General features: G+C 35.6%; 1 protein-coding gene across 3 annotated transcripts in view; it reads right to left on the bottom strand.

Annotated features, from left to right (window-relative positions):
- Nucleotides 1–17,194, bottom strand: part of CEP85L (centrosomal protein 85 like) — a 122,899-nt gene that overhangs the window by 5,057 nt on the left and 100,648 nt on the right. For all 3 annotated transcript variants that reach the window (XM_039355476.1, XM_039355477.1, XM_039355474.1), the window contains 7 exons: nt 15,398–15,515; nt 14,323–14,496; nt 11,940–12,092; nt 10,383–10,537; nt 7,509–7,626; nt 6,569–6,619; nt 161–268 (listed from right to left, as the gene is read on the bottom strand). In XM_039355476.1, the coding sequence (XP_039211410.1) occupies nt 161–268; nt 6,569–6,619; nt 7,509–7,626; nt 10,383–10,537; nt 11,940–12,092; nt 14,323–14,496; nt 15,398–15,515 (877 nt within the window). The remainder of the gene's footprint in view (nt 1–160; nt 269–6,568; nt 6,620–7,508; nt 7,627–10,382; nt 10,538–11,939; nt 12,093–14,322; nt 14,497–15,397; nt 15,516–17,194) is intronic.

Here is a 17,194-nt window from a genome sequence, read left to right as displayed (position 1 = left end):
AAAATGTTCACTAATGTATTTGGTTCCTGTCTAGTACTGAGGTTTTTAAAAAAGCACTTGAACTTAATCGCAAGTTGGGAAATTATTTCACAGTTCACTCACAATACATGGAAAAGGCCGACGGGTAAATTTAATTCAGAGGATAATCTCAGAAACTTACTTCAAGAAGTACCTCCTTTAACTGCTGTACACTCTTTTCCTTTTCTTCAAGTTCATTTTTTTGTTTCTGAATTGTCAGATTTCCTTCTAAAAGCTTTTCTTGCATAGACTGGGGGGAAATGGAAAAATTAACCTTTACTTATGTTGTTTAAATAAATCAATTCAAAATTTTCAGTACTGTATTTTCCTTGTTGATTAGTATTTGATAATGAAAATATTCAGAACTCCAGTGAAAAATCTGCTTATGACTCTCTTCCCTGCTACTGCAGGAATGGTGGCTATTTAGGTTCAGCCTTTGCTCAGCAATGCACTTTACCATCAACAAGGAGAACAATTTCCCTTAGATTCTCCTTCTTAAAGGAAAAATAAACAGAACTCAGCAACTGCACCACCATGCATTCCAGAGTTTGTCATGCTAACTAAATGTCATTTCTTGTGGATCTACTGATGTTTTCTTTTGCCCACCAAAATTTAACAAAAACATTCAGAGAAAAAAACAGAGAAAGTAATATAAAGAGTCACTATTTGAATTTGCTATTGCCAAGTAATTATGAGTCAATCCAATGAAATGGTTGACCTGGAAGCCTTACAGTACTGGCCAAACTAGAAAATTGGCATCTCAGTGATTTTGATTTAATCCTTTGTCTAACTTTCAATGCAAAAATAAAAATAAAAGTATCCAATAGTATGTTTTGCTAAAATCCTTCTTCTAAAGAGCAACGTTTTCAGAATCTTTTAAAAGCAAACTGAGGGCCATTATAAGACTTTGCTTAATCTCTAGGCAGCTGTTACTAAACGATGGACTGAACTACGCCCATAACATCTGACATGCTGATCAGGGGAAAATAAATACTTTTTTTTCAAAATTTGCGGAAACAAGAATCAATATATTTACAGCCATCTCAAGATTACCAGATCCCCTAATATGGGCATTTTAATCTATTACTTTCAGGTTTATAAAGGACTGGAGGAAGAAGAGAGACATTCCTTGGACAACAGTTGGATGATTATACTATAAGAATAGATTCAGAAAGTTTATTTCTCCACTGGATCAGATACCCTCTGCTTGTCAGTTCCAGTGAATTAAAAGCTCCTTCTTAGTCTGATCTTGACAGGAAGAGATTTAGAGGAATTCTGCATTAAGTTTGCCAAAGCATCTATCTCCCTTTATAGGGAAAGACAAAAATGTTTAGAGAAGATATCTATCCTCTGGTGCTTCAAAGGCTGTTAGCTAACAAAACTGTCAATTCCAGTCATTTCATGTTCAGTCATCATTTGTCATTTGTCTGCTCTCTAGTTTCTGAGGGGGGGAGCTACTGCTGCCTGACCACTGATTGCTTAGGATAGGAAAATATATCTGCTTATAGACCAAAAGGAGCACTTTCTTGTGCTGAACTGTTTCACATATTAAAAAAAAGTGCTGAATTCTAAGGAACGCAATGATATATAACAGTTGATTTTCTTTAGATCACATCCTTATTTTGAAGTGGAGGTGGAACTCATTCAAAGTACAGCTTTGTACTTCAACTATATATAGGTTACACTTCAACATTCCAACATATAACCATCAACAAAGCCATAGGCAGTGGTGGGATTCAGCCGGTTCGCACCAGTTCGGCAGAACCAATACCTTATTTTTTCTTGAATTCGGGGAACTGCCTCCGAAATGGCCAGACTAGTGTGCATTCACGTGCCTCCAATCCCTTGCTTGCTGCAATCTGGATTTGCAGCAAGCAAAGGGATTGGAGGCACGTGAATTCATACTAGTCTGGCATCTCAAAGAAATGGGTTTTTTTTTCCCCGCTCCTGGATTTTCTCTGCCAGACTGTTTAACTTTCTTTAAAAGTTTACTTGATGCAGAACTGGAAGGATCCACATTCTGCATCAAGTAAAGAAAGTTAAACATTATGGCAGCGAAAATCCAGAATGGGGAAAAAACCCCGATTTTTTGAGACGCCAGACTAGCACGCATTCACGTGCCTCCAATCCCCTTGCTTGATGCAAAGCCACATCGGAGTCCTTGGGCCATTCCCTCCAGCCCATTTTGGAGCCGGTCCAAAAATGAAGAGAATCATTCCCATCCCACCCGATCGCTGCAGAGCTTCATTTCCAAAGACCCTCTGCACAAACTCTGGGACTGAAAAAGCAGCAACGAGAGTGAAGGGCTGTTCAAAGGAGGAGGAAGGAGAAAGCGGGAGAAGTCATTACCAAACAGGTGAGGTGTGATAGGTACTGGGGCATGGTAGGCCTGGCTGCGGGAGCCCCTCAGCATGGTAAGTGGTTGCAGGGTGCATGGGACAGCTCCCCCCTCCCCCACCTGCCTCGTGGCAATGCCCTCCCCTCTTCCCCCCTGCAGAGAACCAGTTGTTAAATTATCTGAATCTTACCACTGGCTATAGGTAACAAGACATGGAGCCTATGAGAATAAGCATATAGCTTCTATAGCCCCTGGAATAGGTTGCCAAATCACTAGAAATAAAAGAAATTACAGAACTAAAGGTACCATATCTTCTTTTCCTCAAGTCTTTATTTTGAATAAAGAACAATAAGTAAAGATATTATTAAAAAAATAAACTGTACTTTATTTAAAATAAATAAAAAGTAAAAAAGCAGTGGATTTCCTTCACTCTAATATTGGAGTTTAGCAGAACTACAACTCCTTTTGGCCTCTGGCAAAAAATCAAAATAAAAAATCATTGGAACATTCATCAATTACCTCCTCTTAAAAGCTATGGGAACATGTTGGTGTTGCTGTCTCATAACTCTTTCTTGTGATGGGAATAGTTATCTTTGCAATGGTGGCACTTTCTTTGGTTAGCAGCTTGACTGTTCAACTTGCTAACTTTACCTTCATGCTCAACAGCAATATTTTGTGTGAACAATTACTGCTTCTCTCAGCAGAACCCTCATTTTTAATGTGGAGATGGTAACATGCAGGAAGGTGACCATATAAGGTCAGAACTGGCAAATTAATTTGGGGGCAGGGGAGAGTTCAATGCTTACTTCTGCACTGTACAAAACAATGAACGGATCAGAGCCATGCAGCAACAATTGTAGATATACAAAGTTGTTCACCACAAATAATAAATTCTGGACTGAGTAACTGATTTTATTTATTTACCTATATAAGTTTGCCCAACTCAATACAGGTTCTGGGAAGCGTACAGATTAAAAATAGAGATAATGCTTGAAAACAGGTGCCGACTTTCAAGATTCTGTTACCCCTTACTACAATAAAGTAGCATAGCTAGAATCTTTTGGAATCTGGTACCTTTTTCAAACCTGGCCTACCTGAATCTTATAAGCTTTTCCAGCCTTTTATACCTTACCCTAAAAAAGCTCAAGGCAAGGTTAAGTTTCTCCCTCACCTTTACTTCAATCTCCAGATTGTATAATTGCTCGTCCATGCCCATCTTTAGGAGCTCTTGAATAGCTCCATTTCTAAATTCTTTTATAGAAACTGAAATAATTGAAACTGAAACAGACATTGCATCTCAGATGGCCAGACATATTATCCCAGAGCTTCAGGACAAAAATCAGGTTTTCAGAGATTGTTTAAAGACTTGCAGGTTAAGGGCAGTCCAATCCTCTGGCAGGATGCTATTCCAGGCACCGTAACAGAGAAGATATACTTCCTATGTCCAATCAAATGACATTGGTTAATATATGGAACTCAAAGTGTGCCAATTGGATAGAATAGATTGGGCAGTCATTACAAGAGCCAGAATATCTCTCAGATAGACATCCCCTATATCCATGAAGGCCTTTGTAAGTGATAACCAGCACCCGCAAGTTGCATATGAAAACTCACTAGAAGCCATTTTGGCTCATGTAACAAAGTTGTTACATAGGCATACTCATAACGGCTCCTGTTATAGTCTGACCCAGTTTTAGTTTCTAGTGGGTTTCAAAGGCAGTCCTGAATGAAGTGCATTGAATAATCAACATGAGTGACCTTGAGAAGGGATTCCCAGTCTTGGAAAGAGTGCAATTAGTGCAACAGATAGACCTATACAAAAGGATGTTCTGATCACAGATGCCACCCACTTTTCCAGTAGGAATGCTGGAAAAAGGAGGATTCCCAAATTGTACTCCAGTTTTGTTAAGAGTAGCTTAACTTCATTCAAAGCCAGATATGAAAAATCATCAGCAGTGGAAGAATCAGTACCCATATCTAGTCAGTCTTGTCAGTTTAGGCCTGATCCTACACATCCAGACCTGAAACCTTTCCAATCATTGGGACAAGATTTTAACGGCATCACTTGATTGACCACAGGTCAAAATGTACACTGTATGTCATAAACATACTGATGGTACCTGATGCCGTGCTGACGGATGACCTCAGCTAGCAATTCCATGTAGATGTTAAAACTGGAGAGGTGAAAACATAAAGGAGCTTTGGACTAGACCTCCCCCCACCTGTCAGCAGTTGGAACTTGCCATGGAGAAACAAGATTTATCCATTTTATTTATCAACTGCAGATACACAGAGTTGTAGATAAGAAGGTCCAGCTGTACTATGAATGAAAGAGGACTAAATTCCTTTCCACCTAGCATGTTGCCTTAATACAACTTTGCAACAGCCTTGTCAGAACAGAGCTGACCCTTTTCCCTGTAAGTTTAGTGCGTTGTTAATCATCTCTGAAAAATATGATTACTGGATTGGAGGGACAGATCATCATCCGTTCAGACTGTACATCTGACAAAGGATAAAATTAGTTGCAAAATATAATGACTAGGAACTTAAAACAGAATTCTACTGCCCTGCAACTAAAATTACTGATCAACAAACTCTGTTCCAAACATTCTATTTTTAACAAGAACCAGTATGAATTTTCTATAAATATAATCTAATCTAGCAGTCTAATAGAATTTTTTAATGTTTTGTCTTCCCTTAGTAAAGATTTGATAAAGCCTCACACTACTGAATACTTTGGGACAGAAGCCCAACTGCCAGGTCTATAGCTATTTCATGTCAAAGATCTTTTCTGGCTTTGAAAGCATCAAATTTGGCATCCATCCTGAACAACAAATAGCCTGGATTGCACAAGGATTGTCAAGTACAGCCAACATTTTTTCACATCCCTGCATAGAGCCCAGCAACAAGGCAGAATTTGAACTGGGGGGAAATCTCAAGAGTCCAGCTTTCAACGCTCCTCAAAAAGAGAAAGAAACATGAAATATATCTGCCTCCTATAAAATGTTAATTCCTTTCTTCTTTTTTTGATTAGTTTTTTTATAAGGTCCATCCTTCCTTTGCTCTTCCTGTATCTGCAGTTGGATAATTTTCTGCTTAATATTATGACACACAGAACTAGAAATCATATTCAAATTGTATAAAGTCTTAGTAAAACAATTTAAAATCTCAAAGTCTACATAGTACTATTATCATGTCAATCAATATTCAAGTTTTAGTGCAGAAAAGCAATAACCCGTGTCTTCAATTTGTCTAAGTATCATCAATTTCAACCACTTCAATACCATCCTCATTAAGTCATGATGCTCCTACATGACAATTCTATGCATGTAACAGTTGATCAGAAAAAATTCACTGATACTAGATAAATTGTGGTGGTTTTTCATTTTATATAATATATGACCACTGTTAATAAGCTAAGTAATCCAATTTTTTGACAGCAAGGCAACAATTTCTCACATTCAAAAATGATAAGTTCTCACAAACCCCTTTTGCCAGAAAAAAACCACTTTATGATCAGAGTATTTTTCCTGCCTGTGACTATACCCAAAGTTTTCTGCTAAAGTAATGTTTTTTTTTGACAAAACTACTTGGTTTTCTTTTCTTGTTTCTTTTAAAAGAACAAACTAACATATATATTTTGTAAAGAGCAAGCTAAAGGCATGAAAATGCAGAGAAAATTGTAGGGAAACCTAGTGTGGAAATACCAGCAAAGATATACTGTTAAGGCATCAGTTGTAAGTGTATTTGTTTTACTGTTATGTGGGAGGTTTTTACTACTGAAAATGAACAGAGTAAAACTGGCAACTATCTTCCTGCCCTCTTCCAGCAAAAACTCTACCCCCAGTATCATAAGGCATTCTAGGCAAGTCAGCTAGTCATAAATCAGCAGTCAGCTGCATACCAACATTAGCCAATAAATTCCAGCCTCACTTCACTGACACAACAGAAGTCCTAATGGTCTGTAATGATAAGGTTACCCTTTTCTGTTCAAGCTGGCCAGGTTATAGCATTTATTCCTTTGTATGATTTATTTTTAGACTTGCAGTTCAGAAAGCTAAATGACTGAAGCAAAATAAATGATTATTTAAATATCACTAACTAACGTAATGCTAGTTTATGAAGTGCATTCACAGCTTCCTTTTATGATAAGAATGCTTTCTTTTGATGCAGAAGGTAAACACGAAACCTGTGAAAATCACATTGCATTACCTGTATCTCTAAAGATATCTCAGTGATCCGATTTTGTTGATTGTCTATGACCTGTTGAGGAAAAGAAGGTAATAATATTCTTATTTGTGTTTCTGGTTTCCTGTATCTTTTTGAAGGACGTATGCTTCTAAAAGATATTGCAACATCATGTTTGGAATTAACAACACAGAGAAATTGCTTAGAAGTGTTAATGTTCTGAAGGGCATTTACAGGAGGAGGGAATGAAAGCAATACTAGTCTTTAAAAAGGGACACAGGGGAGTTCCAGTCAGCTTAATATATGCACTTGGAAAATTGGTAGAAATGATAACCAGAAAAGAACTAAAGAATATTGCTGAATAAAATCAGCATGGATTTCACAAGGTATCCAACCGTCTGGAGCTTTTGAGAATACTAATAATCATGCTGGCTCCTTTGCTAGCATTCCTGACCTTCAAGAAGTCTTTGACAAAATTCCTCAACAGCTTTTCAGTAAACTTTTCCAGAGGTCATGAGAAAGAAGGACCTATCTATTATGAATTGCTAACCAGTTAAAGCCAGAAAGCAAACAGTAGGAATCCATGGACAATTGTAAGCATGGAGGGAAAGCTGGATGAAGATGGGGCCTGGCTCAATCCCGATGAGATATTCTTAAGTTCTTAGGAAAATATATGTATAAATATTAAGATAGTAATGTTGGAATAAAATATCTTCCATTCAATATTATATAAATACATAAATGCTAACAGCAGCAAGTCAGTAACAATAGGCTTGCGTTGATTTGTTTCCACTCTCAATCTCTCTCTCTATCTGAGCACACAGTAATCCTGAGTAAAAGACTTGCTGGTACTTCTTTTCTTGTTAATGGTAACAGAGAGGAAAAACTAATATGAGAGCAATGTAGATCAAAACTGAATCCACTTGATATTTAGTCAACCATATGGCCATTTTAATGTACTGACCTTGTAAGCCTTCTCATTTTTTTCTTTGAGGCTTTCATTTTCATTCTGAAGTTGTTTTGCGTCCAACATAGGAAGGCGGACACCATCTTCCAGACATTTTTCTACTTTCTGTTGCAAGCTGTCGTTTACATTTTGGTCAGCAAAACAAACAAGTGGACAAGTCAGGGGAAAAGTTGCCATTCAAAGACAAGAAAAATTACATGGATAACTCACACAGTTTCTTCCCATATCGGTTAAATATTATGCCTCCCTCCCAAAAAAACCTTGTCCATGTAATAGCCCTATGACATACAAATGTTCCAGAGCAGGTAAGCATCTTACTTTCACACTATAATTTTTCAAGGATGAAAATATTATCACAATGAAAATTGTGGTTTAAAATAGAAACAAGACTGTGCTTCAAATATGTATAGACTTTCAGGAGAACACAAAACCAGCACGGTGGATTATACTCTCACAAACACAAGAGGTACCAAATGTAAAATGGAAACAATGCACTCAGAGATTTGGCTAACTATCCTTAAATATTTAACCTTTCATCAACTGAACAAGCTGTTTGTTTGTTTCTTCTATCTTTTAGGGTCATGAACTCAAGTGGCCCATACTTTAGTATATTCAAAATGAAATACTAAGGTAATTTTTTGTTACTATCTGTTCTAGAGAATTACCAATTTTTCCTTTAATTTCTGTGCCAGTTTTTTTCAAAAAACCTTGTAAAACAAGGGATTCCAATTGCCTTATTTTAAGATACCTTTGCAATTGTTTCCAAATGACATCTAAATGATACCACATGAAACCTGGTAGTTCATAAAACGTCTTTCAGGCTTTAAAGATGCCACATATTGTTAATTTTGTTGTCGGAAGTTAAAATTGCTAATTTTTTGGATTCTGTTAAGTTTCTTTCAGGAAACTAAACTAACAAACATGCAACTTTCCAAGCTGACTTTATCATCTGTAGAGATTAGGTACAGAAGGGAAATTAGAAGAAATTCTTAATGGGTTTCATGGCATTCTTCAGACTCTTCCTAATATTTTTTTGTTAATCTTTAAGATGTTAGGCAGAGATAAATACTTTCACGTTGCCATGAGTCAAACTGTCCTCCAACATCATCAGCACACTAGGTAAAAGAAGTGGGTATGAAGCCTTGTCCAATGAGGGGGGGGAACCCTTCATTTTATAACTTTTTTTTCTAGGAAGCTTACCACTCTTAATTTATTTTCTCTGTAGAGAAAATGGTCCCATTTCACTGCAGTGGGAGGGAATACTTTTTTTCTTGTCCAGAGGGAAGCAAGTTCTTTTTTTTTTTTTTTTTGCAGACAGAGAAGTTGAATTTTTATGTCTAAACAAAGAACTACTTTGCTTTATTCAAAACAGGGAATAATTTTCCAGTCACGTGTACAGAGAAAAGCAGTCCTTATTCCCTATAGAAGAAGCCTGGGAACAGTTCTTCCTGGGTTTGATGCTTTTCATCTATGGGTGAAAGTTTACCAACTTCTGTAGGATAGATCTTTTGGACTGTTATGCCACTGTGTGTGAACACTGAAGTTTTGCCAGTTATACTAAGCTGGAAAATTAGCATCAGATAGCCACACATCCTGTCACTGATGGAGGAGATATTATAAAATATTAAAAGGACAATAGGTTGGAGAAGCAGTTTTAAACCATAAGCCAATCATGAATAATCATTTAACTAATGAATTAAATAATTTATTTAATAGAGCTTTTCCACACCTTCCTCCCTAAAAGCACAATAATACATAAGCAATCAGAATAGAGCTGAAAGGGACCTTGGAGGTCTTCTAATCCAGCCCTCTGCTCAAGGAGACCCTATATCATTTCAGACAAGTGACTGTCCAATCTTTTTTTAAAAACCTTGAGTGATGAAGTACCTACAATTTCTGAATGCAAGCTGTTCCACTGGTTATTTGTCCTCACTGTTAGGAAGTTTCTCCTTAATTCCAGGTTGCTTCTCTCCTTTATTAGTTTCCATCTGTTGTTTCTTGTCTTGCCTTCTGGTGCTTTGGAAAATAAATTGACTCCCTCCTCATTGTGGCAGCCTCTCATATACTGGAATAGTGCCATCATGTCACCCCTAGTCCTTCTTTTCTCTAGACTGGCCATATCCAATTCCTGCAACCGTTCTTCATAGGTTTTTGTCTCCAGGCCCTTAATCATCTTAGTTGTTCTTCTTTGCACTTTTTACAAAGTCTTAACATCTTTTTTGTAATGTAGTGACCAAAACTGGATGCAGTATTCCAGATGTGGCCTTACTAAGACTTTATAAAGCAGTACTAATATTTCACATGATTTTGATTCTATGCCTCTGTTTATACAACCAAGGATTGTATTAGCTTTTTTGGTGCTGCTGCACACTGCTGACTTATATTTAAGTGATCGTCCAAAAGGACTCCAACGTCCCTCTCACAGTTACTGTTTTTGAGCCAGGTCTCTCCTAATCTGTAATATTTTTGATTTTTCCTGCCCAGATGTAAAACTTGGCTTTTCTCCACATTAAATTTCATTTTGTTGGATAGGGCCCATTGTTCAAGTCTGTCAAGATCTTTTTGGATTCTGAGCTTGTTTTCTGGGATGTTGGCTATTCCTGCCAGCTTAGTGTCATCTGCAAATTTGATGAGATCTCTTTCTATTCCCTCATCTATGAAGATATTGAATAGTACCGGGCCTAAGACAGAACCTTGTGGTACCCCACTGCTTACTCAATGCTTAAAGCATTAATATGTGGCTGCCCTGCCTTCTGTGTGATATAGAAAAGTTTCTACCAACTCCACTAGAATTGAATCAGCAGACCACTAGATGGAAATACCTAATATGCAGCAGCACACCCAGAAGGCGACCAATTCCGTTACCCATACCTTTGCACTGCAATTATCAACTCTTTTTCTTTCTTCTTCTGGCACACAAGCTGCAATTCTTTTTCTTTACATTGTGTCTTAGATTCTTCCAATTCCTTTTCTAGCTTAACCATAGTAGCTTTCAGTTGCTTATTTTTTTCTTCAAGACCCTGTAGCTGTAAAACAGGAAGTTTAAGGGTATCAGACAAAAATCAAAGAGGCTGTGAATTCTAGTCCTGCCTTAAACACGTCTTGGTCATTTGGAGACTGTAGCACTCTCTCAGCCCTAGGAAGAAGCCAAGAAGCCAAACCACTTCCCAAAAGATTGCCAAAAAAATCTGCAAGGACTTGGAAGGAGAGGGAGGGAGATTTCCCCATAGACTTGTAAGAATGAAATCTCTTCTCTTGGCACAATTCAAAAAGACAAATGCAAAGTAAAAGAAAATAGTCTGCAGAGGCTATCAAATTAAAGGAGCACGCCCATGCACTGACTTTTAATATTGTCTAGAAATCATCATTTTTACAAATAATAAAGATCTCAAATGATAATGCAGAACTGATGAAGCTTCATGGGTGAGAAACGAAATGTCTTAAAGAAAAATCAGAAAGTCCAGTTGCCTTTTTAAAAAAAGCATCTTAGGGACAAGGAATAAGGCATACAACTTCCAGTATTGCTGATTGTTTTTGAAGTTTGTAAAATTCAACATTATTCTTTTTAATTTCTTCTTTCCTAAGGCATTTATAAATCCAAAAGATCCAACTAAAAATTTTGTCTGGGATCTGTACTATTATTAAATAGCAAAAGTAAAATGTTTCATGTTTGCTGTTTTTTTCTAATATAATAATCCTTAAGGCATTTTATCATATCTAATTTAAAAGTGTTTCATTTTAAGGATAGGGGGAAGTCTCATTTTTAACAATTTTTATAATGTAAATTTATAATGTAAAAAACTAATTATTTTGTATTATCCCAACAGATTATGTTGGGCTTTTCTTGAAAATTAATTCTGTAATTATGAGAATCCCACACCGATTAATTTTCTTAAATCCAAGAATACAAGATGTTAAAGATAATATATGTATCGTGACAACTGGATTATTATAAAATTGAAGATTAATATCGTTTTTCATAATTAATTTTTCCTTAAACACATTTGCGTGCGTGCGTGCATACCCATTCCCCCCCCCTCACATATACAAAGTGATCTATCTGTCAATCTAAAATCATACAGGCTAAACAAACATTTTAAACAAGCAATTTTTATTTGTGCATTAAGATTTTCTCTTTCTTCCTTCTGAAAAAAGTCTCACATAACTTCTGGAAAGCAGAACTGGGAGGCTGCAGGAGAGACTGGGAACTGATGTTCCAACAGTGGGCTATTGACCAGTACAGGAACACTGTTGGATTTATGTCTGTATATTCAATAATTCTGAACACAATTGATTGTTAAAGGGATTTCTGTTAAAAGTGTAGAAACTATACAGAGTACATTGTGGGCAGGTAGGAAGCACTAAAATGTATCACTCAGCAAAACCTTTGAATGAGCTGCTTTTAAAGCAAAACAACACATCAATTACCTCTTTACTTTGCCTCTCAATATCATCCAGTGTTGGCAAATCAGCTAGGTATTTTTCAAGTGTTTCAATTCGTCTCTGTTTCTCTTTATTTTGTTCCAATTCTTTCTGGCATTTCTTTTTTAGGCTACTTATGTACCTGTCTCGGGTTTTGAGCTAGAAAAAAGGTAAGGATAGATGTAAAAGGTAAAGTAAAAAACCAATTAAAAAAAGAATAGGTTGATTTATTTTTCAAGCTCAATCACCATTATTTTCAGCATTATCTATTTATATGTTACTAAAAATGTAAACTTGAACTAATAAGTGCATCACAGGACAATAATTTTTGAACCAAGATACTTCAAATGGGCTAACTTACAGAATGTGTCCAAAAACTGGGGGTTAGGATTCCCATGGAATTGAAATTTGGCAAATCTATATACTCTAAAGCATTTTATGATATAAAATAATCATAAAACAGTTTAAGATATGGTACTTCAGATCACAAAATATTTCACGGGCTGATGTTTGACTGTGCTATACAGTTCAATATGGGCTATTTTCATGGTAGATACATTTCTGAATCTATTCTAACTTTTCCCATAAAGGCAGTGTATTATAAATTCTGTCACTGTAGAAGGCATGGAGGAATCTGATAAGGAAATGGGGCAAGGGTTGTTTAGTATTTTAATAAAAATAATGTTAGCGAAAGGATGTAATAGAATGTTGATTTTTTTTCAAAGACTGCATACTTTTGCTTAGTGTAATATTTCCATAATTAAACATTTTTACAGGATTTACCTACATGTCTATCCAAACTATGTCTTGTTTTATTAATAACAGCACTCTAGAGACCAATTAAATTCTGCTTCCTGAGATTACCTGCCTCAACAGGAAAAAAAAAACTTCTTCAAAGTAGCATAATTTTTATTCCTGCTGGTACACTATGTCTAAAATATTTAAAAAAACCTGCATAAATAGCTTTGATGCTTAATGGTTTTCTGAATTATGTATTCACTTCAAATAAATACAAAACATTTTTTACAAAGACAAAAGATACTTATATTTAGTATCTATTACCACCCATTACATACCTTATTATTTAAGTTCACTAATCACATTAAAAATGTCATATAACTTGTATTAGTTTTGATTATCATAAAAAGTAGTAGAGATTACTAGTTAAAAAAAATGCATTAAAAAAAAAAAATATAAACTAGAAACAGAATAACCGAATGTCATGCTAACAAGAGTGATCCGCAAGCTAATGGAAAAATATTATGGGTTTTATCAAAAGCTATTTAAAAATTTTATTTATTTATTCAATTTGTGTAACTGTTCACATCACTAATATGACTGTGTGGCTCACAACAGCATCAAAAGTGAAAGAAAACCTTTTTTACTTTATATCCTTTTGTTGATTTATTTTTATCTATATTGAAAAAAATCATATATATTAAAGTTTTGTTTTAATGTTTTTATTGATAGCTTTGTATGTTTCAATGTTTATACTGATTTGTTTCAGAATATATTGATACAAAGCTATCAATAAAACATTAAAATACAAAACCGTTTAATGCTAAAGGCCATAGGCTGCACAATTTGATTCATAAGATTGGACAATACTATTTTGCATATTTTTATCCATTTTCATAATTAGCAGAAGCTTAGCAAATATTTTCTTCATTTTCACATTGTGCAGAACTGTAGAGAATTTTGCTGAAATATATGATTTTATTAGGACTGATATAACTTCTCTTTAAGTATTTCTTTCTCTGGTGGCTATAATCTGAAACAAAACAAAATCTGACGGTAACTTTAATAAAGGACAGAAAAAACAATGGTGAAACTGAATTAAGTATGCACATTACGGCAGGGGTCCCCAACCCTCCCAGGCTGCAAATTGGCACCAGTCTGCGGCGTGCCAGAAATCGGACAGCGCAAATGAGCAAAGCCCTCTCCGGTCCAAGGAAAAGTGTCTCTCCATGGAACAGGTTCCTGGTGGCCAAAAGGTTGGGGACCTCTATATTAGGGTAATAACATGAAGTATGTATACATTTTATCCTACAAGAGAATGAGTTGGATGTAGAGTAGTCATTTCAACTTAACTCTCACTTAAATTAATGAGACTTGTCATAAGCAATTTGTCCAGCTGATTTCATTGAAACTAATTTTCAGTTTTCATTGAAACTAATTTTCAGTTATCTTTATCTGGAAATATAAGGCACTATAAAGCAATCTAGAAAAAACATTTCTCTCAATTATACGAAATGGGAAAATTATCCTAGTGAATGATCTAAAGATCCAGTAAATAAATCTGCCGGCTATAATGCAGCGTACATGACTAAGCAATGTATGCTTGTATTATAGAGATCAAATGAGTCAATAGCATCAGTGTGAGACTCACCTTCTCTTCCATTTTCTTTTTATCTTCATTGGATTTGTTTACTATTTCTTTCAAAAACTCACTGAGCTGTAGCTCCTTATTTTGTACTGATACAAGCTTAACTTGCTCCCTTTCACACTGGGTCAAAGATCTCTCTGCAAATGGAGCTGGCATTGATGTTTTCTCATACTGAGGCTGGTTTAGGAAAAGAACAAGAAAACAATTAGAAAAAAGGATTCCTTGAAGAAACTGTTACTAACTACCACACAGTTGAAGGAAAGCTCTTCAAAAAGGTTCTCCTACTGGAATCTTTGACTCAGTTAACTGCTGGCAAGATAGGGATGGTTGTGAGGTGCCAGCAGTTGACAGATGAGCCTTCTCTCTTCCTGAATGAGATCTTGGGAATACGCTGAGTTGGGGAGCAGGGATACTGTTTTCCTTGTAGCCCGCAGCTTCCTTTGTGCCTCTTTATCCAGCAAAGTGGCAGACAGTTCCGCAGGTCAGCCAAAGAAGAATGAAGGAATGATTTCTAACCCTCCCTGCCAGTTTTTTACAAGCAAAATCATTGAGAAAGCCAGTGGGAATTTGGAAGTTGTTCCTGCTTTTTTGCCTTTCTGTAGTCTGTTTCTTTGTTTAGGTAAGGAAATATCTGTGAAAGGATGACTCAACAAGTCATAGGTTTTCTAGTATACAAAAGCATATCAGTGAGAAAAGTAAAGGAAAAGCACCTATATGATCAAAAGTCTGTATTCTAAAGTCATACTCAAACCTCTAATGATACAATAATAAATAATATTAGTGGTATGTATGTAACGAAATTTTAGATGTTTAAATGTCAAAGCATTTAAATGTAATATGTGTCAATTTGAAACCCATGTAAGGAAATAATAAAACATATATTGAACTGATTTCAAATGATATTCAAGTTCATAAGTGCTCCTTTACACTATGCACCAATTTTTTTTCATACTTCTAACTGTGGAAAGTGGGATGTTTCATTATAATGTTAATATAAATTTGTCCTGAAGGATGTTGAATTACTCAGGACTTTCACTAGACTAATAATAACAAATACAGATCAAAAAGCTCATCTTACCTGGAAACTATTCATGTATGATTCTTCACAATTTACAATGTGCCCTAATCTTGCTTGTTGAGCTCGTAGTTCATTCTCTCTTATTTTCTGATACAGAAGGTTAATTTGCTGGTTTTGCCTGGAAATTATAAGAAAGGAAAAAGTCAAGTTACTTGAGTCTTATTTTCAACTTCAATTTTCATCCTCTCATCCATTCGAGATGGAATTAGCATTTTATTATTTCAAATGTAATTTTGGAATTTGTACTGACTGTCTCAATTAATATTAATGATGTAATCAGCATTTTATTCCTGTCCCTATGATTTTTGTTGAGCATATAAAGCTTTCATGCCTATGAAAACCTTCTGATTCATTTCAGCGGATTCATAGCTCTTTCTGCACATAAAAAAGGGATTCTTCTTTTTATTGAACTGATAGGGAAAAGCTCCCTTGTGCAAATTAGATTCTTAATGGGAAATGCAGAATACGTTATTTCAAAACAGAAAATGTACCTCCAGCATACATCAATGAATAATATACATGCATTTCCATCTCCAGAAATCTGCAAGTGGCATATAAAATTAACTTTTATATTTTAGTTGTGCTATAGTATATTTTCATTGTACTTACATATTTGAATTCATGAATACATTCCAATTTCCATGGGTTTTCATACCAAGATGACGAGCTTTTGATTATTACATACTGTAGCTTGAAATTCACTTGACTTAATGCATATCCTTGAAAGTGCAATTGAAAAAACTCAGTTCTTGTACCTCTACAGCTTGTATGGATGGGAATTCCTTTCCTATTTGTTGCTTCCCCCAGGAAAATCTTAGCTTCTTGTTTTCCTCTCCTCATATTACATAATTTATGTCTCCCACCCCAAGCTAATTATCTTTCTCAAACTGTTGCTTTTTGGCAGCAAAGATCTACTGGATGCATCTCAACTACAAGAAATTCAGACAGATACTAAATGGCAGGTAAGAGATTTAAAAAAAAAAAAATCCAAACTTTTTATTGCCACCAAGTGATCATTAGATCAAAGAGTTGACCTGTTGATTGTGTTTTTAATTTTTTCTTTAACTTCAAGCAGTTGTTGATACAATGTGAAAGGGAAAAAAGACATTGCATGGAGTAGCCAAAGTGTTCTGCATAACAACTGGAGGAAGCTTTACATGTACTAAAAAGTCTCTTCCAACCATTATTCCGAGTGTTCCCAGAGCTGGAATTTTAGCAAAGAAAGCAACACAATTACCACCTTAGAATGTTGTGCATTCAAGCTGTTTGGACAGCAGACCAGCATAGACCTAATCCAAGTTACAGAACACTGTGGTGACAGCAAGATTTAGGGTGGCAGGATTTCCTGCTGGCTGTGGGCAAAAGCAGCTGAATGTCTTACTAGGGATGACTTGTTACACTCAAGCCTAACTAAAAAAAACAAGGATCAATGTTAATATTTTCATTAATTTTTGAGCAATTAGCTAGAACAACTTTAATTTTCACAATTTGAACCTTAAAAAGAGAATGTAAAAGATTCAAAAAGCATATCAAAACAAACTCTACAGGAATATCTTCAATTCTGCACATAATCCTCTAAGTCTCTGGAGTTATCTGACAATAAAAGTCTCATGATTTGTACATTTTGTTGTTGATAATGTTATATGGTGGCTATAATCCTTTGGTACCTCAACAGCTGTTACTAGTAATCCTCTATGTAACTCCATGTTGATAAGGCTTTACTAAAAAAAAATTGCAGCATGCACTTCACATTATGATCCCAGAAATCTACTCAGCATGTGACAACTGAAATAATAT

This window comes from Crotalus tigris, unplaced genomic scaffold (assembly GCF_016545835.1).
Source record: "Crotalus tigris isolate CLP2741 ecotype Arizona unplaced genomic scaffold, ASM1654583v1 scf7180000018691.1937549, whole genome shotgun sequence".
Lineage (NCBI taxonomy): Eukaryota > Metazoa > Chordata > Lepidosauria > Squamata > Viperidae > Crotalus > Crotalus tigris.
The sequence above is the reverse complement of the archived record's forward strand: the minus strand, read 5'-3'. Positions and strand labels throughout refer to the sequence as shown.